Raw genomic sequence first — 21,053 nt, 5'->3', positions numbered from 1 at the left:
ATTACAGCACAGCTCAATTTATTCCTATATTGGGCTCTTCATGCAAGAATACTTAAGAATTATACAAGAGAATCTAAAAAAAACAGATGTTGCAGCTAATAAGCAGACTCTCTTTTACTTTATTTTCTAAAAATCCATTTAGGCCAGTGCTTCTGTTACTGCAAAAATATTTATCAAATGGACATTTCCATAACAAGGAAATGAAGTTAATGAAGTATCTCCTCTCAGGAAAGTAAAGTGGCAATGGGAGATAATGACAAATACACTATACTATAATTAAATCATAATATCTGTTTAATGTTCTAAACTTTTTAGTCACAGGAATTTAAGCCCTTCCACAATATGTATATAAAGAATATTCCTCTTTAGTATTTAATTTTCTCTTTGCTATTTTAGTTAAAACGGCTATATACCTTTTTGCACAAACCATCCTTACCTCTGGAAAGGAAAACAAAGTACTCATACTGAGTTCCAACAATGAAAATGCCTCTGTGAAAGATACATCGACACATGGTTAAAAACTTCAGTTAACCTAGCATGGCCTGGAGGCAATCGTCTACAATTTTCACAGACGGTAATTGCCAAAGAAGCCTTGAGTGAAACCGCAATATTTATGCAGCAATGAAATTAGCATCTTTTATTCACAGTTAAAAATATTCCACTCCCCGAGGAAGAACATCTGGCTGGTTATGTCTGGCAATGAATTTTTACTTCTGCAGTGGGTCTAGCTCATTCCCCTGAAACTGCAGTTTTATGGTTGGTGTTAAACCAGCCAGAGCCCAATTTCTTGAAAAGAAAATCACTATTTTAAAGGGTTTTGAAATAATTCATAAAAAAACCCTGAAATCTTACCATAAAAACATCCAGAACAAAAGTCATATTCTGGAGAAATTAAATAATAAATCTCTTCCCATTGAGCCCTCTCTGACTAACACTTTCATGTTCTTGTTAATATGTCAATCTTCTTAAAAAGTAAGAAATATTAAAAATGTTATATTTAACAGCAGACATTAAAGGGGAACTGCAGTGCTACTTTTATATTTTGGGGTTAGAAAGAATCAGCATTGATTAGTGCATTTTAAACCACAATAAAAGTAAAATGGACACAGTATCTCCAATTTACATGACAAAATAGCCTAAATTTCCAGGTATGTGCAGAGCCATGTTCTGTGATTCAGAATAAGGCAATAAATCTTCTGATGACATGTTGTGGCCTTATTACATTTTAAACAAGCAGGCTTGTGAATACTTGTGAATATTTGGTTTTGCCCACAAATACTACTTACTTGTTAACTCTGCATAAACTTTCACTCTGGAACATTTCTGTGGTGGAACATGTGCTGCACCACCTGGTCTTATTCACTCGTAAATCACATTTGTCATTACGGTGACTAGAGAGTGCGAAGGGCCTCATCACATCACAATTCGTGAAACGTGAATGTGAGTTTCACAAAGTTCATGATTTTTGTGCTTCATTCCAAATGTTTTCTATAATGTCAACAAATGTATTTTACTGCCAAGATTTCATAACCAGTCTGAGAAATTGGGACTGCAGTTCCCCTTTAATACAGTTAAAAATAGGCTAAAAAACAAATGCAATATCCTGCTTCAACCCAACTTTGTAAAAATGCTTTGAGATTGTGAGTCACAAAATATAAAACAAAGACTACTAATAGAAAACAATCAATGCTGTGGGTATTTTTCCCTGCTAGGTCTTGCAGAGCAGCAACACTAAAACACTTCCTATTTGAGGTCTTAAACTCAGTTACCAGAGGGCCTAATACCTTTGGGTTCTGTTTCAACTGAGTAGTTAATGACAGATTCTTAGAAATGTATATAATTTTTTACAGTTGATTACTCTGAACATTCACTGAAATAAAGGTATAGTTTCCATAAAGCATCTTGGAGCTTAGTATTACAATTACACAGTTAATTATAAATAATAAATAAACAATTAGCCCAATTATGCAACCTCCAGGTGACCACTGTCTGAGCTGAATCCTAAACCAGTAGGCAAAGGAGGCCAGGCAGGACTACAACCCAGACAGGATGCCAGTCTATCGCAGGGTATATACACACACACATTCCTTAGAAGTTTTTAATCTAAATGAATCGGTCAGGATCCTAGCATTACAAGATTGTTTGGGAAGACATCCCAGATGTCTTCAACACCACTTCAATTACCTGTTTTTTTTCCAAAGACGTATGTTATTTTGACATTGAACACAATTGTCCGTTTTTTAGAGAGAAAATGTGCTAACAATCAACAGAATCCTCTCTCTTTGCTGACAGTGCAGCCAAGTTGGAAAAGCAGGAGTCCTCAGAGGAAGAACTTGGCTGCAAACACGTACAATTTGCATGTCTGGTTTACCTTTGAGTCGAGATGCAACTGTCTGTTAGCACTGGGTCTCAGCAGAATTCGGGTCTCCTGTTAAATCAAACAGTGGCATCCAAACCTAATTTTCTCCCTGTGCGGTGAAGGATAGCAAAATGCTGAAGACAGATTCCACTCAGCCTGACTTTGCCACACTACTCATCTCAATGAGTAAAATAAATTCTTTTAATGTGGATCATATAGCAAGGTAAACCCAGAAACAAGTAATTTAAGGAGAATCTGTTCAAATCCTTTAGTACAAAGCAACCATCAAGCTTGAACCCTGTATAAAAAAAAATAACTACTTCAAAACTATTTTTAGCTTGACAAACATATGAGAACATTCTGCAAACCCAAAAATCGGATTTTCCCCATTACGTAATTTAAAAACTTTCTTAGAAATCATGTATCATTTAAAAAATAAAACTACAATTAATTTTTGCATAAATAAGTTGCAAAAAGGTGTTGCAGGGCTCAGACTGTTAAAGTTATAACTAATTTTCTTTTCAAAGTTCAACATTCTCACAAAAGTTACAGGACACGGTTCTTATTCCCACGTCACTCTTTGTTCATGCAGAGAAGACCATCATAACCTTCAGAGAGCACTAGAGTTTTCAAAACTGTTCTCAGAAAAAGAGTTACTTTGATTTTAATGGCTTCTAATGTATTACACATTCGGGTTAGTGGAGAAAGCTTTGCCACAGGTGATGAGAGACAGAACGAAGATTTAAATACCTGGTGTATCAGCACAGAAGAACAGAAGGTTAAACATTAAACTTCCGTGCAGTGCATTTCTCAATTGCGCCGATGAAAACACGTCACAGTTTCAAACTATGCTTTTACTGCTCTTCAGCTGAGCCTGCTAAGAAAAGCCTCCCTGGTTCCGCTCTCAGCTGAGGTCATTGTGACCTGCACAAAAAAGCACAGAGCAGTGCTACACGGTTTCCTCTTTGGCAAAATGTAAAGGCACGGGGGTTTTATACCTGCTGAGAGGGGAAACAGACTTTTTTCTCTTTCAGTAATTATCAAATGAAAAGCTTTCACTCCTGCTGTGTTGAGACTGTATAAGATAAGTTGAACATGAATGGCTACTTTTCGATGGCTAATTTTAATAGTTGACTTCCTACTCCTATTTGTTGAAATACACTGGAAAAAGAATGTTGCTTGAGTCTGTGGCACTACACCAGAATGCAAAGTACAGAGCTACAAATCCTGTCCCAAAAGCCTACAGACACTGTGCAACAATATCTGTTTATTAAGTAACTTTACATACAGTAGATATGGGGAAAAAAAATAGTTTTAGAGCACCATGACTCCAACACACCTTGGATAGTAACCAGGTGGCTAGCCTTATCCACATGAAAGAATCCTGGTAAACTCAACCAGGAACTGGGATTGCCCCACAGATAAGAATTACCCGTCACACTGCATACATCCAGGCATTTCTGTGCTTTTCAAAGGTACATTTCTCTTGGGTGACCTGACCTTGCTTTCAGCTCAAACACCACTGCAGATCTTCTTATTACTGATTCATTCATTGCTGTTCCAGACTGTAATGTGGGGCCTGTTCTTGGTGGAGTCACGCTAAAAATAAGTCTCCCTCACGACCTGGATTGAAGTTCTAAAAACGTCAGAGCCTATGTGTGACAAAAAATCAAGAACTACTAAAGCTGGAGTCAGCAAGCTCAGAAAATGCACCTTCCTTACACTTATTCATACCATTCAGTTTTTCCCTTAACTATTTTAAAACTAGTAATATCTTGTTAATTTTATTTGATTCAGTAAGGACGTAAGCATTCAAATATGAAATTCTGAGCCACTGCTTACGATGACAAGGGGTTCGATATAATTACTGCAAGGTACTAGACTGCTTTACGCCACATTTACAGTTCCTATCCTGAATGCAAACAAATCTCTGACATGCTAAATCAGGACATACGGGCATTAACCTTAAAGTATGAAATACAGAATCGGTGGGAAAGAGCTCATTCAAAAGCTTTTGAAAGCACACAATTTCTCAGAGGTTTCTACAGTTTCTGAATGAATACGTAGTCAAAGAATAGGGAATATTTAAAACCAGCATCATTTCATACTGCCTAGGTCTGTTTGGATGAAGTAGAAGGAAATGACTGATCAAGATCTTCTGAAATGATCAGTTGAACTGACAGGCTGTACTTACAGCATTAAAGTTAGCTGGCTCTACAATGCCATCATATTTTGCCACAAGATAATGTGCCACCACATTACCAATAGCCTCATGTCAGAATGGAATCTCCTGGACTTCCATTCCTGGCTTTGAACAAACAGAAGACACAGGCTCTGTTGCAAGCTATCTGCTAAATGCCATTGATAATTGCTTGCAGTAAGTTCATCTGCTGTGTTCACATTACACAAATACCATTCACTTTTCACATTACTCTATACCCACTGTGCTAACATCCTGATCCACTGCTTGCTTTGATGCTAATTAAAGAGGCTGGGAAAAATTCTGAAACACTGAACAAGGTGAATGGCACAATGTTGTCTTAGCAACGCACTATGATGAAAACCCTACTTTCTGTCTTCTTTGAACAGGTAGAGATACCAACTTAAGAAACTGTCAGATGTTTTTCATTTTCATCATATAGTTGCTCATTTTCTGGATTTTTTCAATTTCATTTCTCCCTTTAAAATACAAATACATCATTGCATACACATCTTCACTTGATTAGATTTCAGCAAAACACATTAACCATATAACGCGGAGCTTGCAAAAAAATCAATTATGATGACAAAAGGCTACTCACGTGACTTATAAGGAAATATCGGTGGGCTTCTACACAAAGGTCTGCATTTAACCTTTATAAAGGAGGTCTTCATCTAACATTATTTTATGGTAACATCAAAACACTCGTCTCCTTTACTGCCTTACATTACAGAATTCACAGACAACACAATTTATCTTTTAAAGGTATAGATTTTTTTCAAGATTAAAAAAGGGGTTTAAGGAGATGACTCATTTTTAATTATAGATGTCCAGTCTCAGAACCCATTATTTCCTACATTCATAACGTGCTTTTAAAAAGAACTGTCTCAAAAAACCTCGACATTTTACGGATTCAAAGTCAGTACACCATTTTGCTTTGTTCACCTGCAATGACTTACAGTACCACTGTGTAGGCTTCTCTGTTCCCACAATGATTTACATTTATATAGCATTTCTAAGCTAAACAATGGATTCCTAACAGCCTTGGAATAATGCTTCTGCCAAACTAATCATTTCTCTATATTATATAGTCACACAAGAGACACGAGTTCTGTACCTAGCTGTTTATTTACTATCTGAACAGAGAGGGAAAAAAAAGTAAGACCAGTACTCATACATACTCTTGCACAAAAATGAAGTGAGCCAAAAAAGGTCTGGATGCGAGATATTCAAGATATATCTTTTACCTGATGCTGTAATCCATGTCTAATAATCACAGACTCTGTTCCTGGTGAACTCCTGATATACTAAATTAATATTTTACTCATTCAGGTATTTGCTAAGGAAGAAGTCAATAACCTGTATTAGGCAACAGAAGAACAAAGGAGGACCCAATTGTAATCTACCAAATGTACTTAAGGAAATAAGACATGTAATTCATAAGCCCATGACGCCACTCCTCCAACAGTCATTCAAAATCACTAATGTAGTGCCAGTGCCTATCGATACAAAAGCGAATACAGTCATTACAGAGAAATAGGTCTGGAATCCTTTACATGTCAGGTTATGAAAACAATCCGTAAACAAATGAATAGAGGATCACTTATATGGAAACTGAATCCTGGGGATCACTTTTTCGAAAAAGTAGATCCTGCTCAACTTACTTGTTAGGATCTCTTCGAACAAGCAACAATAGTAACTGCCAAACAGAGTATACAATAGCATGTTTAGACTTTCACATGAATATTGTCATTATTCTTCATAAACGATTAATTCTCAAACTACAGGCTGTAGCATATTTAAAAAAATGCATGTTTGGATCAAGAATTAGTTAATAGAAAAAATTACATATAAGGGGTGAATACTTCAACTGGGGTGACGTAATTAGTGCAGCGCCAAAGGGGTCTGTGTTAGGACCACTACTCTTCCTGATTTCTATCAATGATCTAAATTCTAGTATAGTTGGCACACCTGTCAAGTTTGAAGATGATACCAAAACAAGAGGATAAGAAAACACTATAGAAGCTGCAACTGAAATTTTAAAAAAATTATAAATTGAACAGACACCAAGTGCAGAGCATTACAAGCAGTTAGCAAAAACTTAAATTACAAATACAAAATAGGAAATGCTGAGCTTTAAGAGGCTACTTATGAAAAAGACTTTGGTTAATTTGACACATCATTTATATATTCTAGACAATGTAAAGAATCAATAACAAAAGGTAATATGTTAAGATATATAGTTAAAAATGTAAACGTTTGTAAAATTTATGTTGTTACCGAGATTTATTAAACCGTCTGAGAATTTGGGACTGCAGTTTCCCTTTAAAGAAAATAAACTGCAGCTGAGGGTAATGATTATTATGTATGATGTATCTGAAAATGCCTCCTTGAATTCTTAGGTGAGAATTTGTCTCTGCTAGAAGGCCTGGAAAGTGAAAGGATAGTGTCAGCAATCATAAGCAATGTCTTGCTGCTGTTCATTTTAATTACAGTGATCAACCGGTTCAGGACAAGCTACACACTACTGAAGGCTTGGGAAACTAATTAAAATGGAAAAAAGAAAACCATAAATCATCACAAAATGATTAGTGTCTAAACCTCTTATGTAAGTCCTCCCTTAAAATCCAGAAAAGTAATCAGCATTAAAATCATCAACAGCTGCAATGAGTCCTCCCACCAACCAGCACACTCCAGAATGATGTTTCACAGAGCAGTTAATACGTATCCATTTCTGCCATGATTGTATTTGAATGAATGACCTTTTAACATTTGCTCAAAGAAATATATGAATGCTGGCCTGTAATTACAAGCACTCTCACAATCATCACTTTATATGCTGAAATTGTCACCCAAGAACAATGCAACATCACTGATGTGTACATCCTTGCCAACACTAGAGAAAGAAAAAGAACTACACAAATTCTCGCCATTCGAATAAAGCATTTAATTTCTGCTCACAGCCATAAAACAATTTATGAATTAAGAGCAGAACTTTTCCTACTTTTTATTCCTCAGCTCCTGCTAAAGCCATATAACATGAATATGCAAAGTTCTGCATTTTTTCATCTTGTGGTATCCTTTACTTTTGGCAGATTCTGCTTCCCAGTTAAAACTCTAATAGTCTGCTAATCAAGAAACAAGAGTGAGATGCTTTTCACTTGAAATCCTAGCTTCTGAGTGTTTTTCTGCTCACTAGTCCTAGAGACTACTTGACTTTCATTTCACTCCCACAGCAAACCGTTTCTTGAATGACACTTTTTTCGTCCAGTTGTTGAACAAAACAGCAACTCTTTGCAGCAAAATGGAGATGTAGTTTTCACAAATTACAATATTGATAATAATTATAGTTAATGATGGCCCAGAGGGCAATGGCCTTTCCTACATCGGGATCAAGACAAGACGCCATGATTGCTGTAAGATAAACATGAAAATGCTCAATATTTCATTACAGTATGTCACTGTAAAAGATATCCTTGTAATTGACATCATGGTCCTTTCAAAAGGCCATACTTCTGCTGCATAAAGCACTTCAAGGACAGTCTTTGGATTGAAGGCATGAAAGGCATACAGGAATAGGACTAGCAAGTATATATAGATATTTGAAAAAGAGTAGCTACAATGCTGAAACTCTGAGATAATCTGCTCAATTCACATGCCATTATGTCAATGCAAGCTCTAGCCATAAAAGGCCCTGCTAAATCTAATTGTTTTTTCTTCTGTTAGGCTTCATAGTGCTGCAAAAAAGAACAAATGGCAGATAAACCTCAAGAAGAAGAATTAAAAAATGTAAACTGACACCAAAGCTGCACCTTCCAGCAACAATAAATCCTAATGCCACTCCCTGCAGTCACCATGTCAGCACAACTCCTGTCAATAGACCTGGGGCTCATCAATGGTCATAATTAACAAGAGACACTCACCTTTGGGTTTCCACACTGCTCACACTTGATGTATTTTGCTGCAAAAACAAGAGAAACGTATCACCTATTCTATCACTTCCAAAGCCAGTCCTCTGTGGGCTGCAGTTCTGTAACTTGTGACTTTGTGGAAGAATTAGTTTTTAATTTGAAAGCAAATCAATCGTAACACAATGAATGATAATGGAATGCAGGGGTTTGCACAGTAAGATATGTGAGGGTAAACATGTCAAGGATAACAAGGTATACAAGTAATCTGTCATTTCTACACCATTATATTCTTCACAAAATTGTTTATATTCACTGCTTGTTGTGGTATAACAAAGACGAGTAAAAGTTAATAAAACTAGATAAAGAGGCATTATTTAGAAACTATTTAATAGCATAGTAGTGAAAGTCATGGTCTTAACCTATTCCTCAGCAGATATTCTGTAACAAGAGTTTGTTAAAAAAAAATTAACTATGACTCAGCTATTGAAAGATCTGGATGTACTGAAAAAGTGCATTGAAACTGGTATTTAAGAGGATAGCAATCACAACACTTTGATAAATGAGCAGGCGTATGGTTACGTACAGACATTCAAGCTCTTTTCTTCTAGTTTTAAGGCAGATGATTGTGCTCCAAGCTGTAAAGAGCAGATTATCATCCCCCAGATACTCCAAGATACCTTACATAACGCAGATCGCCCAACACTCCAGTTTAACATCACAGGGCAAGATGGCTATCCTTCACTCACGTTTCTGTTCGAGGCTGAAGTTCTTGTTGGGATTGCGAGCTTTCTTCTTCTGCTTGTTCTTGGACAGGAACTCAGAGCTACCCTCAGTGACCTCCAATGCTCTCTTTACACACACAGACTTTGCCAGTGCTGTAGACTTCCCATTTTCACACTGCACATCCTTAGGCCTGGAGGATTGGAAAAGAGCTGCATTTTAATACAATAGTGTTTGGAATAAAGATGGCGCTATTCAGTTTAGATTTCCCAAAAATACAGAAGGTTCATTACCCACATTACAATTGAGGGATTGAACCACTGAGGCTGCAAAGACCGATTAGGTTTCACCTTTTTAGACGCGAGGTACTTTCAGAGATTTTACTGAATTTCATAGAGATCACATTGTTTCATTTCACTTCACAATTTTTATCTACAGGTAAATAAAAAAAACTTTAAATGCATTTAAATGATCTTTTCTAATCCATAAAATGTGATTTAACTCCTACTGTCAGTAAATATGAACAACAAAGAACATATGCATAACCCATATGTAAAGTATAGGGAAAGAAAGGGAAATGTGCACAAACAGCCCTAAAATACTCACTGGTGAAAACATTCACCATTTACACAGACCTCCTGCTAAAGAAACACTTCGTGTTCCTGAAAATAACAGCTCTTTTCTGAAATGAGGAAAAAAACACTTTTGTTTCAGAGATTAAAATTGTAGGAAGCAATTACAGAAAACACAAACATTATCTGATGAAATGAAACACCACAAGAATGATCTTTTCCCATTTAGTTAGAAAAATCACATCCTTCCATAAAACCTTCATATCTATCTTTTTGGACATCATTATTGTTCTTTTAATCATTTTTTCTTTGAAAAGTCTTATTCCTTACCACATCTTTAACTGATCAAATCAAATACTGTTACAGGGGTGTGTTGGGTCAGTGATTAAAAAGGTGAAACTCTGCTGAGCTTAATTGACAGACCAGAAGCCGATATTCAGCACCAGCAACCATCAAAATATTAATCCTCACCTACAATATATATGAAAATTGATTTTCTCATTTTAAATTCGGAAACTGAAAGAAATTCACTCATTTATTTAGACTGTGCACTAGAAAAATATATTTTAAATTTTTCCTGCAGTTCATCTCATTAAGTAAAGATGTCACACAAACTGATTAATTGGATGAAGAGGAAATTAATCTGGTTGGCTAGGGATAGTTTATCTGTGTAAATAAAGAAGAGAGAAATGCTTTAATATCGATTTCCTGGTGCAGTTTTCCTAAAGGAGATCAAGGCCTTTAAAGATTTGTCCAGGAACTGAATCAATCTGAAACTCAGTCTAAACTGGATTACAGCCAACAGCCCAGTATCAGAATACTTGCATTTTGTGCAAAGAAATCCTACTAACTGCTACTAACAAGAAAGCAGGATCCTGACAAAATCAAAAATTTGATTTGCTCGCCCATCACAAATTTCAAATCAAATTCAGGACAGCAGATTTTTGTTGGCCGGAGGCCTCTTCTCACTACCCCAAAAATGTACACGAACTCCCACAAGGACTACAGGATTACAAAGGGGCTTGTGAGGAGCTCAAATAGTGAAGCTCCTCACTTGGAGGACAGTGTTCTATGGCTCAGATATTAGTCTTAATCATTTCAGTAACTGACTGTGACCAGAGCAGTGGAAAAACAGTGACGCCAAGATGTGCCTGGAGTCTGCAGGCCATCAATGAGAGATGCACTACTCCTCCAGTCAGTGACAGCTCTCCGCTTAAGAGCTTCGGGACTTGAAGCAAGTGGAAAAATTAATGCATGTATTGGAGGAGCATGTTGGCATATAGTTATAATTGGCTTGAACCCAGGTTTGAGCATGCTCCATCTGGGTTGAAGAGCTCAGACTAGTCCAAGACCACTTGTAGCAGCAACTTGATTTCCCTTAGTTCTCCCATTCTAGCACTGACCAGACGCAGCCTTGTTTAGCTTAGGAGAGCTGGCAAAATCAGGCTAGAAGGTGGTAACACTGCTATTAACTACAGATTTTATACTGTGTAATTTTAGCACCCTTCTTTCTAAGAAGCAACAGGAATATTATGTTGTGAGATAGATCTGGCAATGTCCCTACTACCAATATATTTCACAGTAAATACACTTAACAGGTAATGTAAAAGCAATAAAACTGACATTTGGCATCTGGATGTAAACAGTTTTTCTTTCTAAAGTTTCCTTTCCTGAAAAAATCAAAATATCAACTACACCATTGTAATAAATTCAAAAGTACTGTAGTTCACCTTCTGCAAAGAAGATACAAAAGGAACACAATGTGCTTCAACATATGTAAAATAGTAAAAAAACAAATTTCTTCCAAAACCTTATTTTTCCAACTAATGCACTTAGGGTGATCCTTGAAGCTCTTCACATGAGAACAGCATTTGCTGTTTTCTAATTGTATTGCTTCTGCATCCACATTTTGTTCTCTCTCTCAGACACATTCATCTGCTCACTGAAACTTACAATTGTTTTCAGGAAATAGCAAGGACATTTTGGTCTGAAGGAATAATCCTTGAATATCACAATTTGCTTTTACTCTAGTCTGTACTAGACTGCAACAGGGACAGGAAAGAGAACTGATCAGAAGAACTAATTTTGAGCTTTGGCATGCAGTGACAATGTCACAACAGCCTGGCTGAACCTTCTTACCCTGGAAAGAAAACGCAACTTAGGCTATGCAGATCTTTCTGCTTTTTAAGACAGAAAACAATCATGTCATCTGTCATAAACTCTTCCATCGCATCAGGAGCAGAACAACAATTTGTGAAACCACCTCTGTTCTGAGGAAACACCACATATGGCGTTACATTACTACATATAGACAGGTCATTGCTTCTCAAACGGAAGTGATGAATGACGTGCATAAAATCGCTGCAAACTGTCCAAGGAACATTTCTGTACAGCAGCGTGTCACAGCCCCACAAATGGTTATTGAAGAATGCCATTCATTAAAAGCTGATGAAAAAGAATCAATGTCATTTCAGGTTCTCTTGACCTTTCAAAGAGGAGAAAGAAATGAAAATGCTTGCTACAAAGTAGTCATAAGCTTTAGAAAAATACAAATGCATTTATAAGGTTTCATCACATGTAATGTAAACTACAGTCAGGGTGATTGGTTGCTTTTACCAGCACTATATATATTTTAATGCTTTTAACTCTTTTGTATTAATAAATTTTGCATTTATAAATCCAAACATATGCACAGGCAGCATTACACTTCAAAATAAAAGAATATAGCTACTGTTTAAGACTAGATTAAGTGTTTTATAAACCTTTACTAAATGAAGGCACATGACTGAATATTTGCATAGTGCTGAGTAAACAAGCTGATTAAGATGACTTGAAGCATTAACAAGCAATGCAATAAATGAATAAAAAAAGATTAATATCTCACTGTAAGAGCATGGAATACATTTACTGATGGAAATAAATAAAACATAAGAATGGATGTCTTTCACAGCCTTTGCTGTTTTTTTGTAACTAAACTTAATTTTTCCATGAAGAGCCATGACATTGTTTTAAACAACCTACAATGCAAACAGTGTCCTCCAAGGTTTGCTTGGAAACGCACTAGAAAATGAAAATGTGGACAAAACAAATTTGTCTACCCATTGCAGTCAAGTCCCTATTTTTTGCCAGCTACATTATGCCATTATTTTTACTGCAGTCATTTTTTTCCTTTTATTTTCTTTGTAAAAATAACTGCATTTCACTGAGCTAGAAAAAGTATTTTAGGTTTCCACGATTAAAAGCCGAGACTGACAGCACTTGACATATCAGGGTTTTATAAATACCAGGAAAAAAAAAACTTGAAGTTTCTGACGGACCATGATTGTAGTGGCCTCTTGCTGTGACTTAAATAGCTTGACTCTGGGCTGTACAGGGGGTTCCCTGGAAAAGAAGCAGTTTGAAGACTCTCCACTTGCAATAGAAGGTGAAGGACAGGAGAGTTCAATGCACTGACTAAACTGACCATTTGGAATAAGTTCAAATGTGGATCAGAACCTAAGCAACAAAAACATTGGATTCACTGGCATTTTTTACTAGAAAATGTTAACTTTTTCATGGATAAAAAGCAGAACAATAACTACTCTTCCAGTCAATACAAAAGTGTTAGTGACTGAGTGGGGCTGATATAGAAATAAACACGCACAAACTGTCTCAGAACAATCCCAGACCAGAAATTGCACTTCCAAAAAAAAAAAACTGATGGTGAAGCTCACTTAACCAAACATATGTGAAATCCCTTCAGGTATTTATTTCAGCAGGATAAATCCCTTGCAATGACCCACAGTAGAACTGTGGAGTAGCGACATTCTCACCCGGGTCTGACGTACGGCTGGCAGATCCAATGAGGGTATAGGAGCCCGCCTGCAGGCTTCTCTCCTTCAACCTGATTGGCTAGTTCCTCCTAGATAAATGGAAGTAATCATCTTAACTCTTAAAACAAATATAAGCAGAAGCATATATAAGGAAATATATGGCAACAGTGTTACACCTTAAATGCCCAATTTATCATTTTTACATGTCATTAAAAAAATGCAATCAAGACCTTAATAAGACCCCCCTAGATCTAAACACTATAAAGTATAGATCTAACCAGTTTCACTACGTAATGACCAATTGTGCCCATTAGTTCTTGTACTAGACGCAGTTGATACCTTAGTTCCTCTCTAACCATACATCTAAGGCCAAATCATGTTTATAGCCATCTCTAGAGATTCCCAGAAAACAGTCACACAGAAGCAATAAGCATATGAAAGTAGAAAAAAAAGTTAACCCTAAAAGTTAATATAGCAACAGGATATTAATTTAGCAGTGATTATGTTGCAGGTAACCTGGTAGTTAGTGCTTGTAACTCTTTGGCCCTGGGTCTGACTCCGTACTTTTTACTGTTTGCATGTTTCATCCATCCTTCTCCAGTTTACACTCACCATCCAAAAACATGCTGGCTGAGGTAACTGGTCTAAATAGTCCATGTGTGTTTGTGTGTGCGTGCCCTGTGATACACTGGCATCTAGGGCATGGCCTCACCCTGTGCTACTGGGACAGGCTCCAGGTTTCCAACCTCATACCTCACAATGGCCAACAGGCTTTCTGATTACACATGGGCAATGTTTACTGCATGCATTTTTTGTAACTAAAGCTTAATTTCACATGTAAAATTGAGAAATTAATGATGTTATCATGGTGATCAAGCAAATACAGCTTTTATGTACTACATAATGCATTATGGAATATATTGCAACTAATTTAAATGTACATTGAAAAAAGGGCCCTAAGCCCATAAGGTACCTGGCATCGTTTCTTCAGCTCTTGGCTGACTTGCGCCATTCCAGCGATGGTTTTGACCTTTGCTAACTCTTCTCGGAGCTCCTGATGGATTTGCAGCCTGTGAGGAGAGGAAAACCCTTGTCAGTTATCCAATGAATGAATGCACCTGCATTCTGGAGACAGAAAAACACCTTTTTATACACTTTTGTAATCTCAAATCTCAAATCATTCTGTAATGCATGTGAAAATGGAGGTCTTTGAAAATGCTATATGGATTGACTTTACTAAGCTTCATGGTCAAGTGCCATTTCTTAAATGCCAAGTCCCAATTTAGTGTGAGCTCACAGGACAGTGCGTTTCTCTGATCTGAAAAACCTGATCTGAAATACAATATAAAGACAGAATAAGAGGAGAAGAGTCTGTCTAGCTCTTCTGGCTGCTAGCAATTAATCCAAGGATTTCAGATGGACATTTCTCGAAAGAAGCCAGATTAATCAGCTTCATGGTGCGGTACCTTGTACCAAACCCATACAGTCTTAATACTTACAGGAGCAACTCGAAGAGGACCTAAAGATAAAGGTGGGAAAACCCCACATAAGGATACAAAAAGGATACATCCCAAGAAGTATTTCCGCCTTATGCGTGACTACATATATGGAGCAAAACTTCAAGCTGTCTACAGTACCTACTGTGCATATTTGTAAGAAAGCACTTTGTTAAAAGGATTTTAAACAAAAACAGGAATGCTTAAAAGCAACCTAATTATTGAAGCTACATTATTTTTCAGAATGGGTTTTCTGATATAGGCTTAGAATAATAATAATAATAATAATAATGACTGATTTGACTGACATTTCAAACATTGAAGAACAGCTGTAGCTCTCATTAAGTAATGAAAATGAATGAAAATTGTCAGCCACAGAGGAAACAAATTTGCAAAGCTGTTTTACAATTAAAATGGTAATTGTCACTTGATTGGCAAATAGTAACAATGCATATGATAATCAATGCATAGATCCTCAAACAGTCAACATTTAACTCTTAGAAAACCTTGTCACAATGGTTATTTAGGGCAGTATTTCCAAACTTTGACACATTTGTTTTAGTAAATGACTTGTGTGGCACACACCATCCACACACCTATGACAACACAATCTCCACAATTCTGCAACACACCTGTTCATGTCTGGTGGCACACTGGTTGACACATACTAGTTTGGAACAACTATAGTATCTCTAAAGTAACTGCTTGTTTAGAAAAAAACAAAGAAATTCAATGTGCAAGCTGACACATCAGGAAATGCACACCAGGATGCTGCCAACAAACTTTTGAACAGCACTGCCCTCTTGCATCTGTGTAACACAGCAGAACGTCAGGGTGCTTACGTGTGGTGCCACAGTTTGAAGAGGTGGGCGCGCACGTATGATAGGGAGCAAGGGTGCTGGTGGACCACCTCCAGGTACTCCTCAGCCATCTCCCACACCGGGGGGCTGCGGCCCTCAAACAGAGCAGGGTTGTGCAGATTGCCCTCTGCAGAAGCAAAGGAGAGAGCTGTGAATCTAGCAGCCATGGTCTCACAGTGCCCAGGGCCCAGAACCCATCACCACACCAACAAACCCGACAAGAAAACCTGCAGAACAGGCTCAAAGCCCGCTGCCAGTCTTCAGACTTCAGGCAGTTTCCGTGGCATTTTATCAACAATACTCATACAGCAAACTGCCAATCTTCAAACAGCAGCTATAAAAAAGCAAGGAGATAAACTAGCATTAGCAGGGTTTTTAGTAATGTTTTAGGTCTGGCACTCAAATAAATTTTAAAACTACTGTTGACCAAATGAACCTAATATTGTTATCATTAGAATATTCATCTACCAAACTACAGCTGCAACACCGTCCTTGTCAATTTTAAATTGTGAGGATGCATTTTTAAAAAATGTTTTCTGGGGGAAAATGTTCAAGAACTGAATTACTTTGGAGTTATCTATTTTGATTCAGAGAAAACCAATCCCACAGCTGAGACTGTTTACTTTCATGTGTTGGTTTATTACCTTCAAACGGTATGAGCAAATTAAGAGCATAAGTCTTTTCTGCCTGTAATAGCCTTTTAATGGCACATTTTTCATTTCTCAGTCAGGACAATGAAATTAACGTTATCAGAAATGCCATTTAAGGTGCTAAGCTTATCAAATATGTTTCACTCCAGCTGAATTGAAGCAGTGTTTGTCCAAACTGCATCTATAAAAGATCCGGACTAAGAGTGCCCCCTACTGGCACACACAAACTGTACAGGTCAAATACGCTCAAAACCATTTACCTTATCTCTCTATTACAAGGAACCAAAACATGGTGAGAGAAAATAAATCTTCACTTTGTAGCTCACAGAGTCTCGGAGGCATCATCTGTAGCTACTTTTCATGTGGGAAAATCTTCAAAAGCCAGATTTTCACTAGTCTTTTCAAAGATTTTGCTGGGCTCAGGTTCAGGTTAAAACACAGATTTAACTATTTTACACATCTGAAAATGACTTCCTCAAATAACAAAAGAAAATGCCAGGCAGATTCAATTCCCCGTTAGCTTGTGAAAAATTATATAGGAATTAATTCAAGATTTTTAGTTTTTATACAACGGTGGTATAGTCTGTCTTGGGGTCAAGGGTTCTTCAATAAATTCTGGCACTTGCGCTGCACAGGCCACAGAGAACACAAACAACAAAGCACAAAATGTCAGAAAATGGAGGACAGCATGTTTCCCTTAATTTTGTTTACCCTGCATCCTGAAAACCATAATCACAATAGGAAATTAAATTGTTATATGTTAACGTTGAACTAGATGCAAAATTTAACAAACTGGAACCAATAAGGTTTCCCCATATAGTTTGTTTCTGATTAAGATGGCATTAGACAATGCACTTGAGTTTCAGGACAAAGTGTACTACACTACTCAAATCAGGATATAATACTAACTAATGTTTATTAGGTGTTTTTACTGTAAATATATTGATGAAACAACAGCAACAGCAACCTGAGACTTTAAGCTCATGAATCACAGGCCCAAGTTATTTTGGAATAAAGTCAGCAGATCAAGACACTAAGCATCAATGGCACTACAACGTGTTACACCTCCACTGCGCTTTATAAGTGCAGACTCATACTCCTTACAAAAGCATCACCTACCTGCAATCATGACCCCCTCCACTCCAGTCTCCTCAATACACTGGTGAACATCACTCAGGTACTGGATGTTACCATTTGCAAACATAGGGATGCCCACAGCCTTCCTGTGCCAGGGAGAATTACACAGAATGCATAGCTTAAGCATTTCATACTGAAGGCACTAACGATACACTGGCCTAGAATCGGAGGCATTTACGTCCTTAATATAACCTTCTGCTTTTTATAAAGTTCATACATTAGAAATCTGAGAAGACGAGAAGCGTGCTGCTAGGTTTGTACAACTGAAGTTGCTTCCTAGTTCACTGCATGCGTGTCTTCATGCTCATGAGTTATTGTTTCTTCACCATATACAAGCGCTGAATTTTACCGGACAGCCTTAATGTGCTCCCAGCTGGCCACTCCTGTCAAGGCCCCCTTCTGCTCTTTGGTGCGACCGTGTACCGTCAGCAGCTGTGATACAAATATTACACACATTTTAGAGGACTTGCAGGGGAGGTTACTGCAAGAGTTCCGGTTTGAAAGTCTCCTCGACAGGTTTAATGATTCAATGATGTTGTGTTTATTTACACCTAGGCTAGAGAAGATTACTGTTCAGTTCTTAATAGGTGTGCTTTTAACCTTTGGGGGTTCAAACAAACATGCTCAATTCACAACTCTTTCCATGGGCTGCATTGTACCCGTGTACAAAAGTACATAGTCAAAATCATTTTAATCCGTCATCCACTGTAAAAAAATCACTGATAAACGAATACACTAATTTAAGGTCAACTATGGACGTATGTGTAACATTTAAACAGATTCCATTTGAAACTTAATTGCACTTTAAGCTTGCTTTATTAAAAACATTGATCCATCTTCTAACCACTACTTCCAACCAAGAGTTTTAGTTAGAAAATGGAGGGATCTTTTTAATAAAACAAATTTAAAGCCTGATTATTGAATTTCAAATGGAGTCTGAACTACGATCACCATAAGGTCAGATATTAGACGAAAATACTTTGCAAACAGCTGAATACTGGACACTATCCATACGTTTTTACATTGTAGCTACCCAAACCTGTTAATGTATTGTTCATGCTGAACTACTGGGAAAAATCTTGTGTGTCTGCCCTAAATTAATAATTTTGCCCGAGAATCCATAGGGACCATGACATTGTTTTTGTGCTTCTTAATGACTTGGGGGGTAAAATTGTAAAGACTGATTCCACTTTGTGTCTTCAATGATACCAGTTACCTGAGGTCAGGCTAAAATACCCAAGCCAATTTTGCCGAGTTGAAAAGCTAGCCAGCACTTATTGATTAGATACAAAAGTAGGCATGGCAGTGAGATCAGAACAAACTCCTGTTTTCAGTCTTCCTTGTAAATGAGTGGTAGGTAGTGGTGAAGTATTTGGATACACAATATTGGAACAAATTAGAAAAAACAATTTCTATTCAGCTTTCTGAAATTATACTTATGACATACTGACTATTGATAATAGCTCTGCCAATTGAATAGGACACAACTAATAGTAATGATATTATGGGCTTCCTCATGTGTTACCTGGCATCCAGCCTCTTCCAGCATTTTGGCATATTTTACAGTTTTATCAATCTCTGGGAAGACACGGATTTTACATGTGATGGGCACTGAAATTTTCTCGTTGGCCATTGAGACTGTGGAGAGATCAGATAAAGATGGTGTCTGCTGTGTGGATTACCATATTTTAGAAAAAACCTGACTTGCATCAATGTTTATTTAAAAAAAAATACAGACCTTGCTATGAACATCAATCATCTAAAAACTACAACATTATACATATTTACACCAAAGCAAAGCAAAATGTCCATTTTGGAAATAATTATATACAGACCTCATTTTTACACAGCTTAAGAAAACTACTTAAAGGCGGAACACTTAACTAGAAATATAATTAACAGATTATTAAACAGAAGATTTACTTCCTCTCCTTTTAAAAGAGCGGTTTTACTTTCCTTAAGGACACTAGGTGAACAACAGCCACTGCATCTCTTCACAACAGAAGAATTTTCACTGACCTAAAACATATTTCTTTACTAATAAAAAAGAGGAAAAAAATTGTAACTCACTCATCTTACGTAGAAGGTCCCACTCTTCCTGCAGAAAGGCACCATAATGACCTAAAAAAGAAGAAGCTGTATTTTTCAGCCAGCTGGATTGAATATAAATCTGATACAAGAGTTTACTGATCATGAAGGATTAGCAGGCAAATTACAACAGACTACAAAAGCAAATCTATTCTACTTGGATGAGCTAATCACAGAGCAGGGAAGAGACAGAAAGTGCAGGTATCCACTGGATGCAGAGGAGGGATTCATGTTGTTTATTTTAGCAGATTACTATAAGTTTGTGTATACTGTAAAGCAATATGCGACCTGGCTATATGCAAATTTGTCTATTTACAATAGTTCTCTAAAGAAAAGCCAGTCTGAAAATGATAAATGTGTCCCCTGGCCTCTGGAAAGCAGGGCACTACAGCACCTCTCTTAGCAATCATCTGTGGGCAGCCAAGGTTGAGGTCAATGGCATCACAGTAGTCCTGAGCCAACAGAGCTGCCTGGACAAACACTTCCGGGTCGTTTGCACAAAACTGGAAAAAAAAACACGAGAAAAACAAGCCGTGAAAATGACACAAGAACTTATCACCAGCAGAAACATAAGGGTCCTCTCAAACAGGTTATGATGAAAGAAGCTGTTTGCAATGAACCTGTCATGATCCCTCTGTTCAGTCCAGAAGTACAGATTGTACGAAGACGCTTTACAGAAAGCGCGACACACACAAAGTAATCATTTTTTGTCATTTTTCATCAGCCAACGGCAGCACTGCCCAACGGGATGCAATACCCACCTGTGCAATGAGAGGCCGGTCCTCAGGACATGCCTCATTGTACAGGTTCTCTCTGCGGTAGTTTGCATCTCGGACAAACACCTGGGCATGCAGCATGGGGGTGTAACACAGCTGGGCCCCATGCCTGCGGCTCAGCAGTCTCCAGGCCAGCTCGCTCTGGTCTACCATGGGGGCCACTATATAGCGAGCTCCCTTCAGAGTGGTCTTCCAGAACTCAAATCCCTGAGGCTTTGGCATGGCGGCAACCTACAGACAGGGCGGTCAGGGGAGTGGAGAGGGGGGTACAAACAAAAAATGAGCATTCAAGTTTAGGTAATAACTTCCATCAACTGGCTACAAAACAGGAATGAAAGAACAAAGCCGTACTAGACCCCCACAATGATGCCAAGCGTCAAATAACACTTAATACAGCCCAACGCATATTTCAGAAGACACTGTTCAGCAGAAACCTGAATTGTCAACAATGGCTCCTGCGCAGAACGAAGCT

General features: G+C 37.5%; 1 protein-coding gene across 1 annotated transcript in view; it reads right to left on the bottom strand.

Annotated features, from left to right (window-relative positions):
- The window catches only part of dus1l (dihydrouridine synthase 1 like), a 33,281-nt gene that overhangs the window by 10,731 nt on the left and 1,497 nt on the right, over nucleotides 1-21,053 (bottom strand). The window contains exons 2-12 of the mRNA XM_088926700.1: nucleotides 20,567-20,812; nucleotides 20,200-20,308; nucleotides 19,788-19,838; nucleotides 19,243-19,355; nucleotides 18,067-18,149; nucleotides 17,700-17,803; nucleotides 15,913-16,057; nucleotides 14,548-14,644; nucleotides 13,575-13,663; nucleotides 9,217-9,383; nucleotides 8,483-8,520 (exon numbers count right to left, since the gene is read on the bottom strand). Coding sequence (XP_088782826.1) covers nucleotides 8,483-8,520; nucleotides 9,217-9,383; nucleotides 13,575-13,663; nucleotides 14,548-14,644; nucleotides 15,913-16,057; nucleotides 17,700-17,803; nucleotides 18,067-18,149; nucleotides 19,243-19,355; nucleotides 19,788-19,838; nucleotides 20,200-20,308; nucleotides 20,567-20,803 — 1,233 coding nt within the window. The 5' untranslated portion in view covers nucleotides 20,804-20,812. The remainder of the gene's footprint in view (nucleotides 1-8,482; nucleotides 8,521-9,216; nucleotides 9,384-13,574; nucleotides 13,664-14,547; nucleotides 14,645-15,912; nucleotides 16,058-17,699; nucleotides 17,804-18,066; nucleotides 18,150-19,242; nucleotides 19,356-19,787; nucleotides 19,839-20,199; nucleotides 20,309-20,566; nucleotides 20,813-21,053) is intronic.

Source organism: Atractosteus spatula, chromosome 11 (assembly GCF_055471065.1).
Source record: "Atractosteus spatula isolate fAtrSpa1 chromosome 11, fAtrSpa1.hap1, whole genome shotgun sequence".
NCBI lineage: Eukaryota > Metazoa > Chordata > Actinopteri > Semionotiformes > Lepisosteidae > Atractosteus > Atractosteus spatula.
The sequence above is the reverse complement of the archived record's forward strand: the minus strand, read 5'-3'. Positions and strand labels throughout refer to the sequence as shown.